Source organism: Cottoperca gobio, chromosome 24, assembly GCF_900634415.1.
Source record: "Cottoperca gobio chromosome 24, fCotGob3.1, whole genome shotgun sequence".
In the NCBI taxonomy this organism is placed as follows: Eukaryota; Metazoa; Chordata; class Actinopteri; order Perciformes; family Bovichtidae; genus Cottoperca; species Cottoperca gobio.
Window position 1 is genome coordinate 14,545,549 of NC_041378.1, and position 24,992 is coordinate 14,570,540.

General features: G+C 43.0%; 1 protein-coding gene across 2 annotated transcripts in view; it reads left to right on the plus strand.

Moving 5' to 3' along the window:
* The window catches only part of runx2b (RUNX family transcription factor 2b), a 36,818-nt gene extending 13,317 nt beyond the window's left edge, over positions 1-23,501 (plus strand). Inside the window, exons 2-7 of one of the 2 annotated variants that reach the window (XM_029425230.1) lie at positions 3,740-3,999; positions 5,509-5,665; positions 7,529-7,633; positions 17,514-17,681; positions 20,196-20,357; positions 23,023-23,501. In XM_029425230.1, the coding sequence (XP_029281090.1) occupies positions 3,740-3,999; positions 5,509-5,665; positions 7,529-7,633; positions 17,514-17,681; positions 20,196-20,357; positions 23,023-23,501 (1,331 nt within the window). Of the gene's footprint in view, positions 1-3,723; positions 4,000-5,508; positions 5,666-7,528; positions 7,634-17,513; positions 17,682-20,195; positions 20,358-23,022 lie in introns of those variants that run through there. The other variant, XM_029425229.1, reaches the window with a different exon arrangement.
* The last annotated feature ends 1,491 nt before the right edge of the window (positions 23,502-24,992 follow it).

Here is a 24,992-nt window from a genome sequence, read left to right on the forward strand (position 1 = left end):
CAAACTCGGAGGTCGCCCTACCTCTGAATGACAGAGAGCCAGACAGCAGGCCTTAGTGTATGAATGCAGGCCGTATCCTGTAGGGAGCTGGAAGACAGATGCTGGACGTACAGCGGAGAGGCAAAGCGGAGTCAGATGGGACAAACACTCTTTGATGAGCCGAGCTTGTCAGGGTTTAAGTCACGACTACACCATGGTAAAAGGGGGAGGGGGGCATTTGGGGCTGGGAAAATCAAGAGTCTCTTCCTGCCACTGTCTCTGATGGGACAATAACAGGGTGCAGAAAATCCAAATTTTAGACTGATTAGTTGGCCTGAAATTAGTGCAAGATGATCATCTTGATCAAATTGGGATGTGATATTTATATAGTATTACAATAAAGTGTCTGTTAGGAATAAACCATTCAATAAAACAGTTCCAAAATTAAATTCCAGTTCAAATTTCAGTCAAAATAACATAAAACACATAAATAATTATGCTGATTAAATTGATGCCATGAAATTGACTCAGAGGTTGTTATTATTTCATCCCGAACATTTCCTAAATTAAATTCCACTGCAACATTAAGGATGTTTTCCACATTACCCCAAATGTATTCAGCGGTGAAAAAATGATATTATCGGAGCTGAAACTCAACTCTGTTGGAATAACTGGCTCCACGGTTCCTGCAAGGCCATGTTTATCACTATTACAGATTTAATTACTACTATTCACATTTATCCATCCATGAATTGTTAGTTGATCTTTGAGAATGTAGGACAATGTGAACCATATTTCTGGTGTTTGGGGCACACGGAGGGGAAGTGTAACTCAATCACTCTTTTTTTCTCCCCCTTCCCCGTCCACATGACGAGGTGCCAGATGCATGTCAATGCTTTCAGACTTTATATATATATATCCCTCCCACATCCTCAGACACACACATGCTAACAGACATGTATGCATGTGCACACCCAAGTACATACATACTTATGAAACACAAGAAGTCAAGTTATTTCAAGTTATAGTCCTCAGGCTTTAGGCTTTTTTTCTCTCAACACAGAAACTTTAGTATAAAATGTATAAGACTGTATCCAACTTTACAGCATAAAAAACAAGCTGCAAAAGCCCTGACAGGACCCAAATAACCTCACAGCTGTGCCTCCTATAGTCCCTTTTATTTTAAAACAGGCCGAGAGTATCAAAGGCCTTTGTCTTAAAGACTCTCTGCAATTAAAGCCTGTTTGGGAGCAACGGAAAAGGAACACAGACTGGCAAATACACATGCTGCTGTGTGATGTGGCACCCAAAAAAGACTCGCTGGGAGACTGATGGGTAATCAGGGCAGAGGGCGGAGCGGGTGATGAGAGCATGCTGAGATATGGACTCTCACAGAGGGTAGATGATGCCCTCTACAGTAGACACAGGAGGGGCAGGCGAAGCAGGCCTGCTCAGCATAACTGCCTTCAGAGCAGCATCCACACTCAAATATGAAACATTTCAGCACTAAAATAACGGCATAAAATATTTGTTTCAGTTTTATTTAAACAGATTTTTTTGAGATGCCATTATTGTTTTTTAAATTAAGATTTCATCAAAATATTTGTTTCTTTTTGTTTCTTTCTTTTTACCTTGGTTTAGCAAATGTATGATTTGCAAGTGGAATATGTTTGCATCATTCATTAAGCAGTGGTAGAATAAGATGCTTTATTGTATGAAGTACCACCCGTATCGCTTATAAGTACCAATACCACCCTGTGATGAAAATATTACATGATAAAAAAATTCTTAAGTACCCATAAGCAGGAAAAGGCCCATGTAATTATTATAATATTTTATATTACGTTTTTGGAGTATTTTTACTGATGCATTGATGTGTATGTATCATTTTGCTGTTTAATTTTGGCATTTTAACTACTAAATATTTGGGGTTGTCATATTTTATGAGCTCATCACGTGTTTTGTACCTGAAATCTTTATCTGCAAAGTATTTAAAGCTGTCAAATAATTGAAGGGGAGTATCAAATCGCATATTTTCCTCTGATATGAAGTGGAGAAGAAATATAAATGTGCATAAAATTGAAATGCGCAAGTAAAGTACAAGTACCTGAAATGTGTACCGAAGTGCAGTATTTAAGTAAATGGGATTAGTTACATTCCAACACTCATTTTGAAACATGCATATGAATAGCTGTGCGCCATTACGCATTGTCGAAATCATCCAGAGGCTCATGTTTTGGCACTGCTATGTTTAGTTTACATGTTGTTGTAAAGTGTAGCTATATAATAATTTACAAGTTATATGAGACACAACAGATTGTGAAATTAGATTTTACTTGAATTTTCAAAAGAGCCTTCTGTTTAGAAGTAGCTGCCACATGGGTGGATGAACATGAATTAAAGCCCGTGTATGGGAGAATACCTGTACACCTGCACAACAGTTCTCCCCTGCGACCGAGTGAAACTCTACTCCTGCCCTGCGCCTCTACCTGACTCACCGCTCTCCGGTGACTCACTCACTCCTACCTTATGGAGTGTAACTCACTTCTCACCCGGGCTCAGGCTCTCTGAACGCTCTTCAGATACACATATTGTCGGGACATATTGGGTAACACAATACGGACTGATGGACTGATGCGTGTTATACCGACTGGAAATGACCGTCCCCAGAGTTAGGAGCGCGCGGATGGTCCGGGGGAGCGGTAACGTGTCGGTACGTACAGCAGGCGGTGTGAAACTCTTATCTGTGAATAACGACGGAGAGAAAGGCGTGAGAGGTAGCTCCGTGTGTGTTTAATGAGGGTAATGACATTACACTGAGACCTGTTCGACCGTCTATATAGGCGTGATAGATTATGGCAGAGGGAATGGATCTGACTCCAGACACCACGTGTTGGAGTCGCATCAGCGCAATAATTGCTGGGCGCTTGAGCTATATAAACCACAAAAAGCCTGAGCACGGGAAACCCCGGCCTCCAAACACTAACCACATTTACGGCTACAAATACGGGATACTATTTTCCGCCTCCTTCATCTCACCGGCGATTTTTTTTTTCTGACTTCATCCACCTTTTTAACTGTATATACAAAACCTACGGCACGGCCGAGAGACTTTCCCGAGAATACGTACACTTTGCAGGCGTTGCGAGGTTATAAATAGCCCTGTTAAGTAGTGTTAAAGCGTATTCCTTTGACTTTGAAAACTTTGTGTGTGTATGTGTACATCGCCTGCGGGCTTTCAGACAGCCTTTCAGTTTGGCACAAAGACTTCAATGACGCACCTGGAGCAGCGCTTTGACTTTTTACTAAAGGAAGACAGACAAAAACCTTTTTTAACATCTGGGTCGACCGTTCCATTTTTAATCTGCTTTTTTGTAATTGTATAGCCCATTACGAGCTCGGACATTTATTTGATGTTATTTATATCCACACACGAGCAACTACGCCTGCGTTATGGCGCATGGACGCTTCCCTCGAGAAGTTTGAAAAAAAGAGCTCGTCATTTAAAACATCATCAAGTTTTGCAGGGGTTGTTTTTTTTCCCGGAGAAGTATATTTTATGTCGTTTGAAGGCGCCCACTTAAGTTTTGTAGTTCACGAAGTCCCATTTTCCATTGGCAAGCGCGCTGAGGTTCAGCGAGCAGCGGCGCACACTCCGAGTTTCCCCCTGAAGTGTGTGAGAGAGACAGAAAGAGAGGAGCTGGAGAGCCTTTGGTGCCTTTTTTGATAATCAACGCTGTTGTGATGCGAATTCCCGTAGATCCCAGCGCCAGTCGGAGGTTCAGTCCGCCGTCAAATAGCCTCCAGCCGGTCCCGGGGAAGATGAACGATGTGAGCTCCCCAACGGGGCAGCCGGACGCAGCCGCGGTGCCAAGACTGCGTCCCCACGAAAACCGCAGCATGGCCGAGATCATAGCCGACCACCCGGCCGAGCTGGTCCGGACCGACAGCCCCAACTTTCTCTGCTCGGTCCTGCCCTCCCACTGGCGGTGCAACAAGACGCTGCCTGTCGCCTTTAAGGTGAGTTCCGTCGAAGTGATGTGCCGCTAAATTAAATGTGATTCGGTGTTCAATGTAAGACAAACACCAAATTAAGCCAAACAAAAAGATTTTTAGAAACGAGTAAATACGTTATTTTTAAAATAAATAAATTGAATACCGTTGGATGCCGAGTTTTTTGTTATGTTTATCCTCATCCTTCATCTCTCGTTTTACTATTTATCACCAAGATTTCTCACAGTTTCTAAAAAAATATATGTTGTTGTACGTTTTTATTTCAAATTGGAAAAATGTTAAGTTGATCATGGATGCCAGTGTGATCTCACAGTTTTTAATGTCACTTCACAAACAAAACATTCAGAAAATGTATTTCAAAATGAAAAAGCATTAAGGAAACGTGATGTTTAAAGGGACATAACAAATAAAGGTTTGGTAAAAATGTATCTAGATGTAAAATAACTAAAGCAATCACATATTGTTTTTCTTTTCCCATTTTGTAAACAAACAAAAAGTTAATTAGATTATTTTTTCAATAATAAGTTAATGTCGTAAACTCTAATAGTTAATAGCCCCCCCCAGCCAGTGAATCATTTCACAATCAAAGCTTTGTTTCCATGGTGAATAATTACAGTTTCCTATATTAGGAAATTATTTTCATATGTTAAAAAAAATTAAAAAGCTATACTACAACATGTTACATATATGTTACCACCAAATTATGGCCTATTATAACCACTAGTTAAAAGATTATACTAAATAGTCTTCACATGTTGATTTTACTGAACCTTTAAGAGCAGTGAAGAAATAACAGAAACATATATATTTCAACATGCAGCAAAGACTAATTGTTTATACATTAAAGGCCTCTTCAGGCGTTTTTGAAGCCTTTGCTCCCACAATATTTCAAAAGGAAAGTCCCTATTAATTACTTGACAGATATTATTTAAAGGATGGATCAAAGACACACCAAGTGGAAATTTGTAGCTGTAGCCTGGCTGGCTCATGTTTGTGACACATTTTTAAATATATGTGTTATTTAACCGTTCTTATTACTACGGCTCTGTAATTATCGCTGCTCTGTAGGCCGCCTCATTCTCTTTTATCTGATCCAGGAATCTAAATGATAACACCAGGCCTTGCCAATTTTGTTTTAAAGACTGCATTTGAGAAGTGAAGTGAAGGGAAATTAAATCCATTCATCAACATCATTTGAAAGAAGATGTATGATGTAAAACAAGTCTGTCACATTAGCTCAAATATAATTATTCATTATTAATTATTAATTATTTCAGCATTGAAACTGAGTATAAGGTTTAAGTTCCGTCTTGTTTTAAACTGAAGCAATTCCTTTATTATAATTTTTTCAAATTTGAACGGACGAAGATGATATTTTGTAGCACACTGCTGATGGAGTTTATGTTTAACCAGATTTGAGTCACAGTATAAGTGAGTAACATTTATGCATTCCCATCAAACTTTGTCCTGAGCTGTTCCTAAATGTATGCCCTTTGACCTTTGTGCCCCCGTAAGGTGGTTGCCCTGGGAGACGTAACTGATGGGACCGTTGTCACAGTAATGGCGGGCAACGACGAGAACTACTCCGCCGAGCTGCGGAACGCCTCAGGTGTGATGAAGAACCAAGTAGCGCGCTTCAACGACCTTCGCTTTGTGGGCCGCAGTGGCAGAGGTGAGGCCTGAAACTCTCTTTGCTCCAATCACTGTTCACGACTACAACTCAGTAGAAGCTATTAGGTTCAGTGGTGTGGATTAGTGGTCACATTCCCTTCGTGGCGACCACATAATGATCTCTAACTCTGGGCTCAAATCCCACCGCCCATCTCCTAAAGTCAGAGTGGTAAATCGTGTTGCTTTAAAATGAACGCCGATGATTTATTTTTTATCTTTTAACCCAGGTGGGACAGAAAAAGCTTTGACCAAAATAGGATGTGCGATCTGCCCAGCATCAGCTGAATAGGACAGTGTTGATCTGATAACAAGAAACAAATGTTTCTTTAAAATAATTTCACCTGACATGACCCAGCTCCATTCAGGCTTATAAACATGTTGGGTGGTGCTGCAGCCCCACAGCTGATCCCTCTGCACATATCCTCAGGCTGTCAGGCAGCAAGGCACAGGCCCACTTCTATTGGGTCAAAAAGCATTCCCTGAATACTTGGCTCATTTACCGTCGTATTACAAAATTGTCTTATTTACGACTTCAGATTTGGCACAGAGGATGCGCTCTCGCCCTTTCCAAACTTACTGGAAATATTTTCTCGGAGACTTTTCTTTTCTACAAGTCTCACAGAAAGTAGTCGCTCATGATGAGTTGATGGTGATAAGCGTTTTCAGCAGCTCCGCCAGTGACTTTTCATCTCAGTTTTCTTCTATGTTGTAGCTGTCAAAAAGGGACGAGAGCCGAGCAGACATGAGAGATGAGGGGTGACAAAAGTATAGAAAGCAGAGAGGAAGCATGTTGGCTCGACCTGTTGCCACGGAGATCTCGCGTGCGTCCCTTAAGATGTGACACAGAATCTAGTCACAGGAAGTGACATAGGAGCCAGGGGAGATCAGACTACGAGGTGTCTGAAATTAATACCCGAGATAAGTACAAGCAGAGCGAACTGATAGGATGTTAGCTAGTTAAAAGTCATGCACACAGAGGCTGGGAGAGCCGACAGGGATTGATAGTCGCAGGGCTGAAATGCTGCCAGAGTACGATGACAGCACGGCAGGTAATGCAAAGAGTAATCAGATACTTGTGATAACGTCAATAGAGTTAATAGTATAGCAGTGACAGTAAGCCTGAATTAGATCGCAGGAAACAGATGACAGCAGCGATAATGGCGCCCCACTTTATCATAGATCACCCACATGCACCTCAGATGTCAGGTATGTGGAACACCTGTTTCATCTGCGCTCTGCTATCTCCCCGAGTCATCTCATCGCTTCTTTGAAAGGCATGTTTACAGTGAGTGTAGAGCAGGAAAGAGGAGGACACGCGCGGGTAGGAGGCTGCAACTGAATGGACAGCTGCTCCGATGAGTCGCTGCAGCAACCTGCCCCCCGCTTCCTGTTTCCTGCGCGTAGCCACAGCAACGCGATGCGCCTGCATACCTCAGAAGTTAGGGCTGCTGCTGACTTGGCTGTTGCGCTCTGATTCATAGCGCTCCTCGTGCATGCACATGGGAGCATTACACACACGCACTCAACCCCAAGGCAGCAACTGCTGGGGATTATCGAGAAAGGAAGTGACTATTAAAATGCCTCTCGCCCACTCATACTGTGCTAGACAGGGAGAAAGTCTGGATAACAAGATACTGGCTCCTCCAGTCAATCTTCCATTAAGGCTCTGCCAAAAAGACCTAAATAGACCTTATCAAACAGCAATTGTTGTCTGTTGATCCTCTTCCAGTTGATTTTGTCCCAGTTTGTATTGGCTATTATGTGATCACAACCACACTTGTGACTTGGGGATGGTTTAGCAATGAATAAGGGTCATTGTCTCTGCAGATGGTATGTCATTTGATGTTGTTTGATGTCACCACAGGCAAGAGCTTCACGCTGACAATCACGGTATTCACCAACCCGCCACAAGTGGCCACTTACCATCGAGCCATAAAGGTCACCGTGGACGGACCACGTGAGCCCAGGAGTGAGTACAAAGGCACGCACATACAGTACAGTAAGGGGATATGCTTACACACACACAGCAAACAACATGCTACTTCCTTTAATTTGTCTTTGAATGTGTACACCAGCGATTAGTGTTGTACTTTAAAAAATATGGGTGATTCACAAGAAGAAGAAAAAAGTTAAAATTGCAGAAGCAGAGGCCAAAATATCCTGACTTTTAGACCTTAAGCTCCCTCGAGCACTTGATCCTACATTTCCCATAATGCAACTCAATAGCGTACTTCAAGTAGACGCTACTACAACTTTCACAGAAGAGATTATACTGTGAACTGTTTTCCCCGGCTGAGAAGTAAACCATGATGAGTAAACTAAACTTTCAAAATCAGTGGCGTGCCCCTTTAAGTAGGCTGTGGGTGTGGCTGACTATGCAATGGCAGAAAATGCCCTGCTAAAATGGTGACAGGCTAATAAAACAAGTTAATTAAGAAAGAAAAAAGTTTTACTGGAAAAAAGGTCTGATTGTGTTGATTGGCAATCAACAGACTTTTAATTAGGTTGACCGCTCAGAAAGCAGCTCAGCTTCCCATGTGGCGATTTCAGAGAAAGACGAGAAATAAAAAGTGAGGCAGGATCTTCCTGAGAGGGTACACTGGGTAGCAGAATGCTAGCATCAGCTTGTTTTAATGGGCCATATAAAAACAACTGAGGAGGGGAAAAAAACTTTACTATAGCCCTCAGTGCCAACTGGTCTGGCATGCAGCTGTTTCACCAACCCTCCTCCCTATTCATAAAAAAAACATATTCTCATCTCATGGCGTCTCAATGAACAATATCAAATCACAAACAACCCACCCGCCTGACTGCCCCGTCACATATGGCACCAGAGACACAGAGGAGCCAGGAGACAGTAGGATTAGTACCACCATCAGTCTCTGTTGCAGGAAAACCTGCCCGTGGTGCCAAAAAATGCCTCAGACGCTCAACATTGAGCGTTCATCAACACGCACCCTGAAACAAAGGCACATGCTTGTCGTCAAACGCACATGTACTCGCAATCACACCCACTTTTTCCCCTTCTAACTCTCCTAGCACTCAAGCCATCTTGTTTGATCAAAAGCATTTCCTGTGCATCTGCTGTCCCCCGTCAGATGACTTTCAAACAAGTCCTGTTATTCGGTGGCGAGCAGATGGGAGTCGGAGCAGAATTTGTTTAGAAAAGGCCCACTGTGGTCTCAACAAAGTTGCAGCCTTAGATTTGTGTTCAGAACGCCTTCCTGTAAGCCTGGATATGTGAAGTGAGTCACTAAACTAGGCAGCACTACCTGATATCAGGTGAGGGGATTATGGCGTTGTGAAGAAACTTTACACTTTCATCCATTGTTCTTCCCTCCTATTTGCTCAATTTGTGGTCTGAGACAAAGCTTTAAAACTAAGGTCCGCATGTTCTAACTTCAGTCCCAGGACAGTAATTTAAGCAATAAAGAGTATGTCATCATACGTAACCCCTGAACTTCTTTACTTTGCTGTTAAGTGGTCAGAATTGCAGCGGCGGTGTAATTTACCCAGAAACTACAGCCAGAACACGTCTCCCTCTCAGGGGTCATTAAGCCGAGGTCGGAGGGTGGCAAAACACACATGTGCCCTCTCAACCGCACCCCCCCTCTCCAGTTCAGCACGGAAACACTCGGAGCTGAGAGCACCGGCTGTCTCCAAAACTGCGATTCTATCTGTGAACGCTTCATTGACACATGGGGGGGCTTTGTCGGCCATTACACCTCTATTTTGTGTTAAACGAGTGGATAATTAGGAGGCCTGTGGCACACCGGGCCCTTACAGGGAGGGGTCCACTCAGAGACACACGGAGAAAGAACAGTGGGCTGTCTTAGGCCTGACATACACTGGCACTCTGTAGCCCTTCTCTGGAAAAACACAGCGTTGTTCCTAAAATATAAGCTGACAATAACAGTAGATTTTAATGTGGGCTGGTAACTGGTATGAAAACCTAAAAATAGTCACCATTCTCTATGCTTTTCCCGATGTTATTGTGAGTTCTGCTCCCTGTTAATGAGTTGCTTGGTTGTGGGTGTCTCATTCAGGAAGGACATTTTGTGTCGGCGTGTTTGATGAGCCTTATGGTAGCCATATGAGTCTTCCTGAGGGATGTCATTTCCCCCAGCAGTTCCTCATCTAATATCAGAGGGGGGAATAAAGTTGGACCACCCGCGAATGAACAGGGCTCATATCTCTGAACTGTGGCTCTGAGCTTAAGCTAATTAATTGCGTGGTCAGAGTGATAAATATCAGTGAGGCCTAGTTTAAAGATCTGCGGTATGATTTTCCTCAGAGGTTACAGTGTGTGTGTGTGTGTGTGTGTGTGTGTGTGTGTGTGTGTGTGTGTGTGTGTGTGTATGTATGTATGTGTGTGTGTGTGTGGGTATGGTAAGTGGTTAGTCAGGTCCCTCTGGCCACTGTGTTATTAGCGGGAGGCTAACTCGGTTTCTGTGGCTCGCATTGTGCTTAATCGCTTGACAGCTCTTGGTTACCCTGTGGTTTGCCACTGCACCAACAACTCAGCGAGTGTGTGCACATGTATGTGTCTGTGTGTGTTCAAGCGGATAGCCATGTGTATGCATGTTCATGTAGATATGATTGCAAATGCGTGAATGTCTGTCCCCTAACCCCTACATCTGCATGTGTGGACCCACATGTCATGTTTTGCAGAGAGAGAGTGTGTATTATTGGTGTCATTAGTCTAGTGTAGCCACAGTGCTGGGGCAGAGCTAATAGGCCTCATTAAATGTCATTTTCTGCTAATAGACAGGGAGTGGTTGTTTAAACCAATATGCTTTTATAGGTGGTTCTGTCTCCTTTCAGCTGCTCCTGGCGGTGGCTGCGGCCAGCTGAGACAAACTTCCTGAGTGATAATAGTCGAGCCGTAATAACACAATATACTAGGCTTTCTGTCTAAACCCACTGTTCTCATTATAGTTAATTGATGACAGACAAACATAGGAGGTGACAAAAACCATTGTGGCGTCACACACACTGTTTCGTGCTGTGGCATATTGCGGTGGTTACTGTGTATAACTGAGTGGAAGTGACGTGTGTGTGTCAGCGGTGGGGGTTAGCGGTCAGGCCCGTCTCTGCTCTCTGGTGTTTGAAGCCGCTGGGTCTCGGGGTTCTGGGCTTGGGGACAGGGTCGTGTTTTGGTTCGATTTTGGTCAGGGTGTTAACAAGTCTGGTGAAGAGAGGCCCTGGTTACTTACAGGCGTGCAGAAAATATTAGTGGTTCAGGAGACCTGTCTGCCAAGCCAAACTCATCCTGCGACACACATACACACAATGCTTTCAGATATGCTTCTGTATACATTCACAATAATAGCTTTAATACTAATGGTAACTTCATTTGTATGGCCTTTTCAAAACAATTTACAAAGTGCTTCAGAGAGCAAAAATGTAGATAAGACGATGTGCATAAATATAACAAAGGTAAAATAATTATAATAATACACAGACAATAGGGGGAAATCTAAAATTGAAATCACACTAGATGATACTGTGGCTTTTGGCAGGCTGGGAATTATGAGCATGAAGTTAGGTGAAGTTGACGTTGAGGTAGCAAACTTAAGTTTCTCTGGCAAAGAACTCCAAAGCCGAGGAGCTCTGTCACCTCCAGTTACTAACCTGGGGACCTATGAACGGCTGGGAGAGCCTTGCCAGAGGAAATCTTAGTTTAGGTCCAGCTCACTGGGGTTCACGAGTTGACAGATGTATTTTGTAGCTCAACCTAATAATGTGATTGCACTTCCTTGAATCTGTTAAGATCTTTGCTGCCCTACTGCAGTTGGTATCTTAAACATTAATAAAGTGAGTTACAGTCTTTCTCGAGGTCAGCAGAAGAGATCTAACGCTGTGTATGATTTGAAGTGAAGAAAACATGACTCTATAATAGAGCTTCAATGATAAGTCAGAAAAATCATCTACAATAAAATAAACTATTTTGATAATTGATTTTTCAGTGCAGAAATTGCAGAAAATGCAGTTTTTTTAGCTTCCTTGAGTTTCGGACTGACAAAACAAGACATCGACTTGGACTTTGAGAAACTAGAAAAAAAATTGACATGTTTGACACGATAATAAAAACAATTGTTAGTTGAAGTCTTACCGTACAACCCAGATTTGACCCAGATTTCTAACCTTTATTGACAGACTGCCAAGGTTATTAGGGATGGGCAGAATGAACTTGTCAGGGTAGTAAATGAGAGTGACAAGATTCCCGTAAGGTCACCGTATTAAATGCAGCTCTAACACCCACACTCACTCAAATGCACTCAGACAAACACACACACCTACGGCTGAAAACAGTATGAGTAAGCGAGACTCCTTCATTAACATGTCTGTCATGACGACAGCAAAAAGGCCTCAGAACAGTGTCATCACACACACACACACACACACACACACATGCCATAACATGCACTTGAAGGGTACTATTACCTGCTGTAAGTCCTGGGCTTTGTTTCTGACACTGGCCTTGTATGCTCGGTGCTAAATGCTAAGATCCTCGGAGGTGCTAGTTACATAGTGCCACATAATTTAGATCATGTCAGGCATTTTAATTATTTACAGGAATATGAGGCCCTTCATGTTTCCAGACTGTCATGCCTCGTCAAATAGAATATACCTTTTACAGCATTCAGGTACTTAAAGATGACTTCAGAAGATTCAATAGTCTTGTTTCGCTCACAGACAGTTACACACCTACCTACCTACTGCTGCCTTACTCGAAACAGCTTTAAACAATGGGAGCCGGACAAATAAAACTCACCCGTAACATCAGGAGGAAAAGGAATGAAAATAGGGAGGGGGGGGGGGGGAGAAGAGAAAAAAAGACTGCAGGCTTTTCCAGAGGCAGTCAGTCAGTTGAATGTCTTATGAAGTTCCTTGAAGAGGTGCCAAGGCCTTTACGACGCAAAACACAAAATCATTCAGTGGGAGGGAGAGACAGAGAGGAAGACAGCAGAATAAAGAGTGAGAAAGGGAAGAAGAAAGTCAATCATAAAAGAGATAAAGATTATGAAAGAGGGTCCGGAGTTGGCCCCGAGCTGCAGTTTAAAAAAAACATCTCAGAGGGTTTTGAATCAAAACACTTTAATGTGAGTAGAGAGGTGCTGAGGGAGCACACACAAGCCAAACTGTGTATGTGTGTGTGCTATTTAAACGTTGTACAATATCGTACAAGTTTGTATATAATGTGTTTTTGTGTTCAATAAATGTTTCGCCTTTGGGAATTGTTGTGTATGGCTGTGTGTGTGCGCAAGTGTGCGTATGTGTGTGCCCTTCCCTTGCCTGGCTTGCTTCCTCCAGGCTGGAACGCATGGACCACACAGACGGCTGGCAGCGCTCCACGACAGCCTGGCTCCCCCTTTCTCTCCGTCTCCTTCTCTCCTTCACTCACTGCCTCATCTCCCGCATGTGTTCTCTTTTTCACTTCTTCCTCTTTCCTCTCATTTCCCCAATTCTGTTTTTATTATCTCCCCTCTTCTCTTTCTCTTCTCCCTCCCTCCCTTCCTCCTCTCCCTTTACACCAGACCCCCATGGTAGACGGGCGTCTGGCTGTCACCCACTCAGCGCTTTTCCTTTCGAGCCACGCTCTGCCAGTTTTAGATTGCCACCTGAAATAATTCATTGTTTCTGACCGGTCACAAAAACAACATGGCCACTGTGAGGGCTCCAAATAAAAAAGTGAAATATGGACCCAGTGTATTCATTCATCGACTTAACTGGCTGTTCCACTGCAAAATGACTGACACACACATACACACACACACATACAAACACAGACTGGCTGATTCAACCCAGGCTCCATGAGCATGGGGGTTTTTCTGAATCAGCACCAAAGATACATTCATCCAAGCTCACCCAGTGATCATAAAACAGCCTGAAGGGCTTAGAGGGCATGACGTGACAGCAAATTTATAAATTATACCATTTATTCAGGATTTTTTGGCGCTCTGCATTTTCCTCACGTTACTAACCCAGGCAACAGGGAAGAAAATTTCCTAGCGATGTGTCTGTAGTGATATCTGAAACTTGATGTTTTGGTGGGGGGGAGGAGGTTCAATATATCGACATTTTGGAAACATTTCTCTCTGAGACCTGAGAATCATGTAACAAAAGAGTGTTACAAAATTTGAATGTTACAAAATCCACCTACCAGCACTACTAAAGCTCACTTATTGATACTTTATATCTTGTTTTTAGCTCATTTTATTACCTTAAGAAAGAGCCAAGCTAAGTGTTTCCCCAGCCTGGTATCACCAAATGTACACGCTAATTTCTTAAATCCTTTTGCGTGTTATCCCTATGCATTTGTGGCTTTGCCGCAATACGTCGCGGCTATATTTCACGCTCAGAGCAAGTGCTCCAGAAGTCGGGTATAAAGAGCAGGAAAGTCCATGCAGGGAGGAGGATGGATGGGTAAAACAAACACATGACTTTTACCCAGGAGGACGCTGTTCATGACCCGTGTGAAACCAGAAGTCAACCATTGACTTATTTATGTTGACGACTTAACCTACGTGACAAACATGCTTATTTCAAACCACGATCTTTTCCATGATGTTAACCTGGAACGTGCAACCGTATGTTGGGAATGATAACGTGGCATTAAATGACTCATGGACATGACATGTCCTTAAAAGTTGCAAGCTATTCATACTCCTTCCCATGAGATCACGTTGGTTTCCCTCCATTTCCCGTCTTTATGCTAGGCTAAGATAGACTGCTGGCTGTAGCTTCATACTTACTGCACAGGCAGAAAAGTGGTATCAATCTTCTCATTTACTCCCAGCAAATTAGCGTATTTCCCAAAAACTATCCCTTTAAACCTTTTAACCCTTGGAACTAAGTTTTGAAAAGCACATCCCTGAACAAAACATTCCCTAGCTTAAAAAATAACCTTGGGCATTTGAGGAACAATTTAAACCAGGACATGTGAGGGAAAGCTAACTATTTGTCAAAGCTCTCTGTGCTCAGGTTTAGATCCAATCTAATGCTGCCATTAAATACAGAGGACTTATATTCTGTACTTGCTCTTACTAACTGTTATCAAATCAGCAGGGGCAAGTTGAATCCAGACTTATGTCTCTGGGACGGCTGAAATAATACTATTCTAGGATCAGTGTGCAACTGTGTGATTAGAGATACTATCTATAGAGGTGTTATCTAATTATTATTCATCTTTTTTAATGTGTGTGTGTGCATGCCCGAGCCTGTACTGTACGTGCATGTGCAAGGGTGTATGCATGACGCATGTGTGCAAATGTGCATGATTGCAGGCCCAGACGTGTGTTTGCATATGTCCATACTTGCATGTGTGTGTTTCTACGTGTGTTTCCGTGTGTGTATGCAAGTTGCTCACATCTGGTCTGAATCTGTCCATGTTTCCGGCCGCTGGCTGGGCAGGGAAGTGGCAGGCACTATCGAAAATCTCCGCTGTTTTCACAGGGATGATGGGAATCTCAGGGACTTTCCCTACGGCAGTGAAATCATCCGCCTTTCCCGCTCCTTTAAATACCCCCGGCTCATTCCTCCGCCCTGCTAGGGTTCCGATAAAACAGCTGAGACGTCTTGTGTTTGGCAACAGTTGTCGTCTAAAAGGTGTAATTAACTCATGAAAAACTGTATTTACTGTCAAGGCAGGCTAAACTAATGGACTTGAGGTCTGGCTGTTTGGAGTGTAAATTGGACCTTAATGTGGTGGTTGACATGCTGCATTCCTATAGGAGCAGAAATACGTAGGTTTACTTTAAAACTGGGTTGCATCCATAGATTTCTTGACAATATGGATTGAAGCTGAGCGCTACTGAAATTGTGACAAGTTAAGTAACCAGTGACATCTTCTCTTTATCATGTTCATCTATCTTTATCTCCTTAAGTATACATGTAAATATCAGTCTGTATTTTGGGATCTTCCTTACAGATGTCAAAATCCTAAACCCTCTCTAACTATTTCACCATTCGCTGTGTTCTATGCTCAGCACTCTGTGTCTCCTGACTGGTTCAGACCCATCCAGTGCTCTTAATTTACTGGTCATCAGGGTCTCTTCCTCTCCATGTGCCTCCTCCCCCCCGTGTCTGTCCCCCTCTGTCTCCCCTCTTCTCCCTCGGTCTCCCATTGCTATTTATTCCCATCACTAGGAGACGGCCTGTGCACAAAGCCCGCACTGTGTCCCTAGGCTTTTTTAGAATAGAAATTCGGTCTGTTGAAAATGGAAACGCTATGATTGACTGGGCACAGCTTGCACAGAGAGATGAGGAATGCCAGTGAGAGGCACAAATTATCCGCAGGAACGATTGAGAAATATTATTAATCAAATATGGCCATGAATTATGTTATGAAGCGAAACGACTTCAATAAGCTGAGGTTTCTCAAGTAGCCGATGTTATGCGACTTCCAAGGCAACTATGTTAAGAAGCGGATGATGAGTTGTCTGTTTATTTTGAACTGGATGGTGCCAGTCCAGTAACGTCATTTTATTAAAAATAAAACTGGTCTGTCTGACTGTCACTGGCTGCATTTCCACTCCTGCCATTCTCAAGTCATTGCAGAGCAGAATTCCAAAACAGTTCACAACAAATGATTTGTTGTGAAGAGTCAGGTGGTTTTATCAAAGCATTTATGTGGTTGTAGTGGAAAAATGATACACAGAGGATTTGAAAGATTATTTCCTTGTCATTTGCCGAGCATGTGATGGTGAAAGTGACATAAAGAGAGATGAAAGGTGGGGAGGACATGCGGCAGAGCTCCTCAGCCGGGGTGTCATTAGTACACATGTTAGACTATTAGTCCACAAAGACCTCCGGTGAGGCAATTTTCTGTGGTCTTTGATCTTTGTAATGGTGATTTTCTTTCTGAAGATCTCTCCTTCCATAACACCCACCCAGTCCTGTAGGTGTAGTGCCAGGCCTTTGTTCCCAGCCCAGGCAGCAGGCAGGTTGGGCAGGATTCTGAAGTAGCTCGTTGTTTCTGCCTGAGCCAGCTGGAGCTGAGCCAAGCACAGCAGGAGTTTCTACCCTCCTCTGTTTGATATTTACTTTACCGCCTTTACAGGAGAACTAGTGCGAGACCAGACAGACGCACAGACACAGACCTGTGTCAGTGATAAAAAGGACTGTGTGTGCACAGGCCTCTCTTTCTACCCCACCTTCGCTAAACTATAGTGGACACCTGGGCCCCATGGGGAGGTTTTGCTGTGGTTGCCACTGCAAGGCTGATGGGGCTGCTGGGATAGAGATGGGCTGTCTCAGACAGTGTTGTGTTTGTGTGTATGTGTTTGCATATTTGTATATTAGAGGGGTGTAGAGTTACCAGCCCAAAAGAGTGATGAGAATAAAGTCAGGGACATAAAGGGTGTAGAAGTATTGGCAAAGGAATGCAGGAAAAGATGTAACATATTTGGCATAAGTTGGAACTCCTGTGGGGATAATGGGGCAATGGCGTGAGAGCTTGTGTTTACCTGATGAAGAAGCCTCAGGTTAGAACTAAACATACATGCAACTTCTCACCCTCCCCGTCACTCGTAACTCTCTCTTTTTCTCTCACGCAAGGTGAGAGGTAATCGTTAGGGCTTTGTTAATTAGCAGGATGCAGTAGTATCACATTCTCAAGACCCTCCTTACCGCCTATTTGTTTAGGAGCACAAACTATGTTTATCAAGTTAGGCATGGCACACAGAAGATCAGAGTCATTATGATATTATGGAGAATCTCTTGGCTTGACCATCAGAACAAACAATCATTTGAATGCAACATCACAAGCAGCAATAAACACTATTATCAAGTCAAATTATTTTAAACCTCCTTACCAATAAAACTCTGTTTTTGTGTGTCAACAGGACATCGTCAGAAACTTGAGGACCCTCCCAAGACTGGTCTCTTCTCAGACCGCCTTAGTGAGCTCGAGAGGATGAGGGTGAGGGTGGCCATTCCCTCTCAAGGCCCCCGGCCAGCTCTAAACACAGGGCCCAACTCCTTCAACCCACAGGGACAGACTCAGATTACAGGTGAGCACCTGATTCCAAACTTTTACCTCAGACCCAGAAAAGATCGGTTTCAAACACCAGTACAGCGAGCATACACTATTGTGAGGTGCCGCAGAGCAGGATCTTACTGTGCTGTAGCTCATATTCATATTGCATATTGGTCATATGCATTTCCGAGATTAAAGTCGTACATTTACGAGAAAACAATCTGAAATTCTCTTAATTTAAAATCACAAATTTACGAGACGGAAAAATAGTGGGTCAAGACACCACATCTCTTCACTTTGCAAGGTCGGACCCCCCCTCCCCCCCTCCCGCCATCTGTATTTGTATTAATTTTTTTACCTGCAATGGCCCTTATATGCCTTTGTACGTCTTCCTGTTTCAATCCTGACATGTAAAACCATGTTTTTATGGCCTGGTTCAAATGATAAAATACATTTAATTAAGGCTGTGCGATCATCCAACATACAGTATATCAGCTTTTGTTATTATTGTATTGTGATATGATCAAAGTCAGTGAACAAATTGAACTATTTCAAAAAAATTGTAACTAAAAAGTAACAAAATTAGTCAACATAACTTTTTCTGTTAAGAGTTTGTCTGATGCAATGCACAACAATGCCACACACTTTATTGCTTTGAACATCAATTAGATTATTTTATATGTAATTAGGCACGACGTTTGTGATTTCTAGATTAATATCAGAAAATGTTCTCAATAATATTGATTTCAGACAGATTGTCCAGCCTTACATTTTATGTGTGCGTTGAAGGATGAGACATTTTATGTGTTCTTCACATTGTATTTTACACACAATTCCAAAGCCAGCATTCATTGAAGAAGTAGGAACATCTACAATGTGCACCACACATTTTCTGAACAATGTCCTTAAGGATATTACTGAATAAGTAAGCAGGCTGAGTCACAAACTTCACTTTGTGTGCACATTCCCATCGGACCGCTGAACGCCCACTGCATGTTCCATAGCCTCCGAGATCATCTGTCTTTCTCTATCTCACTCTCAGTCTACATCCTAGAGGGTAACTCCATCTCTCTGCTACCTGATCACCCACACCTCTGGAGGCGCGTCACAGGTCGTCATTTAGCTCTTAGTTACTGTCTGGCGTGGCTTTGTAGTGTTACTTAGTGGATCGTTTGAGGGATGGTTGAACAGCGTAGCAGTGTGGCAACGAGCGGAGAGTATTATTACTCTTACTCGAGAGTAAATATTTTTAGGTGAAGCTTGAACTTGATATCCGAGTGCAGCTTTGATTAGAGCAGCGGCTCCCAGCGTCTGTTGTCTGACGTTCCCCCACAGACCGGTCACATTAACCCAAGTACCCCTTCACAACCCGACACATTGCTAATGGGTTTTGAATTGATTTTAAACTAGATGTCATTTACCACTATTAATTGTATAAAAGTGAATATGAATAATTTCATACAATTGAACTGTAAATGAATACGTTGGTTTTGTAACGTTTGCATTCATACGACGTGCCACATGGAGTGGCTGCTGGACGTTCAACCTTTATTCATTACTTTTAGCTTTTTAATCGTTTATCGTTTATACTATCTCTACCATTTCTCCATTTGTACTTTTAGCTAACTATTTCCAATGTTTATTTATTTCCATTTGTACTTTTAGCTTAGTAATTCAAAGTGTCCATTTCAATCATTTATCCATTACTTTTTTGTATTGTTGTTAGATAAAGGTTTATTCAACCTTTTACCCATAAGTACTTTTAGCTAAACTTTTCAACGGTTTATTTATTATTTTATCTAACTTTTTTCAGAGTTCATTCATTATTTTTAGCTAACTTTCAATCTTGTATCCATTCTTTAGCTAACGGTTTTGATCTCTCTGCTCGCTTGCTAACTACTTCATATTACACATTTCAATCGCAACACAGCGTTCAGAAATTACAGCTGATTCTATATGTTTTTAATTTTTAATTTATTTTTAAGTAGTTCAGCAAGTCTACAACCCCTGGCCACTACCCTGAATAAGAGAATGTAAATCACCACACATTTGTACGCATATTTCATCATAACGCATGAAAAATAGCTTGCATAAAATGCAATATCGAGCAACTTTAATGCTCTACAATAGTGTCGCAACACAGACACACACAATAAAGTGTGTGCGGCGGTTGTTTTTGCCGGAGTGTTTACACCCTGGTTGTGTGCCAGCAAAGCTCTCTGTGCCTCAGCTGCGAGCACAATGTTTTATAAGGCAAACAGGAAGATCTTCTCTTCGAAGGTAAACATTAGATGTGTCATTATGGAGGATGTTGCATACCCCGTCCAACTGATACTTACCTCTAAACTTAAGCACAGAGAAACAGAGACACTACTAATGCCTACAGTTGTTGTGAATGTTATTGTCAATTTGCCTGAGAAAAATAGAACATTTGAACCAGACAATGGGCCACTGGTAATTATTCTTTCTGTTTTCTCTCTTTTTATGTCTTTATGGGCTATTTCTCTCCTTCCTCCTTTCCTTTCCTCGCTGTCCTTCTCCTCATCAGACCCTCGTCAGTCCCAGTCCTCTCCTCCCTGGTCGTATGAGCAGACGTACCCGTCCTACCTGAGTCCCATGGCGTCCCCCTCAGTCCACTCCACCACTCCCCTCTCCTCCAGCCGAGGCACGGGCCTGCCTGCCATCAGTGACGTGCCCAGACGATTGCCAGGTAGAACCACTACTCTGCCACTGTGTGAAACCACCCGTTCTCCTTGTCCCATAAGGACTGCCTAAACTGCCACAAATAATCCAGATGTTTTATGTGACAAATGGAGGGAAGGGGAGAGAGAAAGACAGACACACAAGCTCACACTCAAAAGCAAAAACATAAACAAAGACTACAAAAACATCTATGTGCTACTTTCTACCAGAGACTTCTGCTATTGGCTCATTCTCAAATGAGAGAAACAAGTCCGACTGTCTCTCCAGAGAGCGGTTTGGATGGCGTGGATGACAGTCGGGTGGAAAAGCGATTGTTTCCGTTTTTTCTCGCTCTATGCCTTTGATCCCAGAGGAGTATGGGTAATAACAGGCCCAGGGATAATAACAGGCTCGTGACTGACAAATAAAGTGTCTTTATAGCAATACGCTACTCTCACAAGGCATTCTGGGTAATTGCTTTAGCCAGTCTGTTTGCCGTAACAGCAGCATCTGTATTCCAATTTGTCTCAGTTTTTTCCCCCAATGTGAAAGCTCCTTTAAACTCCCAACATGCCGCCAGACAAGTTTCTCCCCCATACACCTGTTTGACTCACTGCCATGTGAGTTTTTTTTCCTACCCTGTTTTTTTTCCCTCTGTGTTTTCTTGTGCTCACTTACTACACTCTCGTGTGTGTGTGTGTGTGTGTGTGTGTGTGTGTGTGTGTGTGTGTGTGTGTGTGTGTGTGCGTGCCCCGAGCTAGGGTGAGTGATTACGCGACGCAGCCGTGTGACTCTGCATTAGAAAGGGTTTAAAATCCAGCCAGCTGCCTTGTCAGCTTTGATTAGTTTGGTCTTTCCCTCCAGCTTTCATCTCACCAGTGTCAGGCTTTGTTCTCAAAGTGACACACGGGCATGTGCGAGCACACGCACAAACACGGGCCCGAAAACCTCGCCTCCCGCCTTCGCCCACTTGCACACCTCGAGCACTTAATGCCTTCTAAGTGATGCAACTAAGGCTCTCAGATCTCTGGAGATCATGTTGACACCTCGCCAGGCTGCTCTGTAACAGTATCTAGCCACAGAAACATACCGACAAGTACAAGCAGAAGCTGATATGGATGCTCCAAAGAAAACTGCGGCGTCACGCCCCCTGCGCACACACCTTTGCACAATCCAGCTCATGTAGTGAAATGTTAGTCACTGAGAAGCGTGTTGCAAAACTTCATCAGTCAAGTAAAACACATAATTCGGAAGTGATGCTAAGAGTTTGCAAAAACCCTTCTAAATATTTAGACATTGTTCCACTCTGGTTTCATTTAAACTTATAAAGTTCGATCTGGCTCATCATCACAGGGCCCCTTTGACGACTAAAATAGGTCCAAATGTTAAAAGCAGGAGTCAGGAGTTTATTGAACAGAGCCGGTCCCCTCTGAGATCACCCTGCTCCTTCACAGCGGAGACAATCACCTACTATTTCTATTAGAATCAAACGGGTCTTGTGGAAAGAGGAAGTTTAAAGGGCTTAATTAGCAGCACATGCTATCTGACGCTAGCGACAAACCCGGCTTCGCAATTCCTCCCTGCACATAAACACTGCGCCCCTCCTCCTCTTCCCCGCCACCCCCTGTCCTCTCGCAGCAGACATGGTGACACGGAAGACGCCTGGTGATTTATGATAAGAGCGCCATGGCTGGACTAAACCACTGAGAGGAGACGGGAGGGAGGGAGTGAGGCAGGGAGCGCGAGAGGGGGAGGTCCTCCTATTCTCCTTAAACTCTGCGCCCAGCGCAAAGCTCGCCGCAGCCAGTTAGTGGTTTTTGGGTATTTTTTAAGGGATGAAGCGAAGAGAGGAACGAAGGGTGAGATGGAGCAGCTCCTTCTCGGCTCTCTCTTTCACTCGCTTGTTGCGCGTGCACACGGACACACACACACACACGTACACACACACGTACACACACACGCTGGAGCCGATGGGAGGCGAGGAGAGGAGCCACATCAGAGCTCAGCCCTGCCTCATTATGGATCTCATGGAAACTGTTTCTGCTCAAAGTGTTTCCACATGTGCAGCTCCTGATTCATCCCAACTGTTTTTTTTATGTGCATACAGTATTCACACACACACACACACACACACACACACACACACACACACACACACACACACACCCACCGTTTGCACACATTTTCATGCATAAACAGTTGTACAGATAGACATGTGCCAACACACACACAGAAACATAAATATGCAGAGGCGTAAACATATTAAGGCATATGCATGCGCGGGACTTCTTGTGATGTGTTTGTTAACTTTATCAAAACTCAAGAGCTGAACGGAAAAACAACAGTGGAGTTGATGAATATGACAATATTTATAGATGAATAATATTCTATAGCTGTGACCACAAAATCCATTAGCGAAAGTCTTTCCTAATTTGGTTAATACACATATCTGGCTCTAAATATTTCATTACATACAATTCAATTTACTACTGTTTCATTTCTCAAGAGACTTATTTGTTCAATTCAATTACTCTACAAGACAGAGTGATAAATAGTTTAACAGTCCAAAGACACATTTCAATAATAATGAAAACTGACAAACTGGTATGAAGAAGTGTAATTATTTCTGCTTGTGTGATGATGTCTGCTGCACTGAGAATCATAAAGTAATGAGTGTCTTTATGTATCAATAGGTTCTTCTGACCTGAGCCCGTTCCCCGGGCAGTTTGAGCGTCAGTTCCCAGGCCTCTCCTCCCTCACAGAGAGTCGTTTCACGAGCCCTCGGATGCACTACCCGACCACCTTCACCTACACCCCGCCCGTCACCTCCGCCATGTCGCTGGGCAGCGCCCACTACCATACCTACCTTCCCCCTCCGTACCCGGGCTCCACCCAGAGCCAGAGCGGACCCTTCCAGACCAGCAGCACGCCCTATCTTTACTATGGCGCTTCGTCCGGCTCGTACCAGTTCTCCATGGTTCCCGGCGGGGATCGTTCGCCCTCCCGGATGATCCCGCCTTGCACTAGCGCCTCCACGGGCACCTCCCTGGTGAACCCCAACCTGCCCAGCCAGTCGGAGGGAGGGGTGGACGGCGAAGGGAGCCACAGTAACTCCCCGACTGTTCTCAACCCCGGAGGCCGCATGGATGAAGCCGTCTGGAGGCCATATTGAAGAAGACCAAGGGGGCGGAGATAGGAAGTCAACTGATGTCATGGTTTGGAAGCACAAAACCTTATTTTTTATTATTGAAAAGGGGATTTTTGAGCTCTCATCAGCTGTCTCTTCCTTTTACTTGGAAATTAAGGTTGAGATAAAAAAAAATAAAGCAAAGACCAGACTTGTATGGACTCATCTTCTGGAATGTGTTTTGACCAAGACACTACAAAGGGAGTCATTCTCACAGCAATAATGAGAAAGACAATTTTGGTTTACTAGGCCCAAGTGGATGAGACATTCTTTAAGTTTCATTATAATCCACAAGCTAAGGGATGCTTCAACAATATTTGTAAAAGACTGCCTCTTTTGTATAGTGTTTGTATTTCAATAAGGCTTTTTGCAGAGCATGTTTTTGTACTACGACAATATCAAGATGCAAGTTAGGCACTGAGTAGCAAGTGATGAGAGTAACACATATGTTACCTTAAGTGGTATGGACAGTAAATTTGCTTTAAACCATTTAATTTAACTTGTATATTGTTGGTGAAACGTTGATGTAGATTGAGGCGTTTTCTTAGTTTTAACTTATAAAGCCATAAATTATGTATTGTATTTGAAACTTGAGTCAAAGAAGTGTAATCTGAATATTTTTGATGCATCTATATGACTAAGTTAAAATGATTTTCTTTTCTTTTTTTTCGATAGGTAATTTAAAAGAGTGAGAGGTTTAATTTCTTTTATAATACCCAAAGATTTCAATCGCTTCGAATATGAAATGTAATTTCCAAAGAGTATTGCAACATGTTTCTTCTGGTGTTACTTTCAGTTGAACTGCTCCACACGTTAAGAGCCCAACATCCTCGCTAGGCGTTGACACACATTTGGCTGGGAATTAAACCTTTGGTATTTATTGAGCAATAACTCGTACTGTGCCTCTTGGCAACATACCATGAAAGAGAGCTTCAATGGGAAAAAAATAATCATCCGTTAGGGGGAATTCTGCTTGATTTCTTTAGTTTGTCTAGTCTGACATGCACACAGACACATATGTATTTTAATAAGAAATGGTACATTTATACACAAACAGACATGTAGCCCAATGATTATTCTGGCGGTGCCACGCCTAGTGGTGCACTCCAAAGCAGCAGGTCAGACTTTTAAGGTTCAGTTCTTTAATGATACATAAACTCCACAGGACCGGAATAATCCCTGGAAAATCTGCATATCTTTTTTTCATATCCAGTGCAGCTGAATCCTCAGTCAAGATTATAGGAAAAACATGCCAAGTCTATAATAGCATTCATATCATGTGCAGAAGATAGCTTTGAAAAAGTTTGTCTTAGTGTGTGACACACACGGGTGCTTTTTTTGTTTGCATTTTTCTCTTTCAGTCTCTGAGACTGGAAAGGAAATATCACAGTTAAAGACAAAAGAGACTGTGACATTCCTTCAGACATTTATTTATTTTCCTTTTTTTTTGTGCTTTTGTTGACATGGTTTACCTAA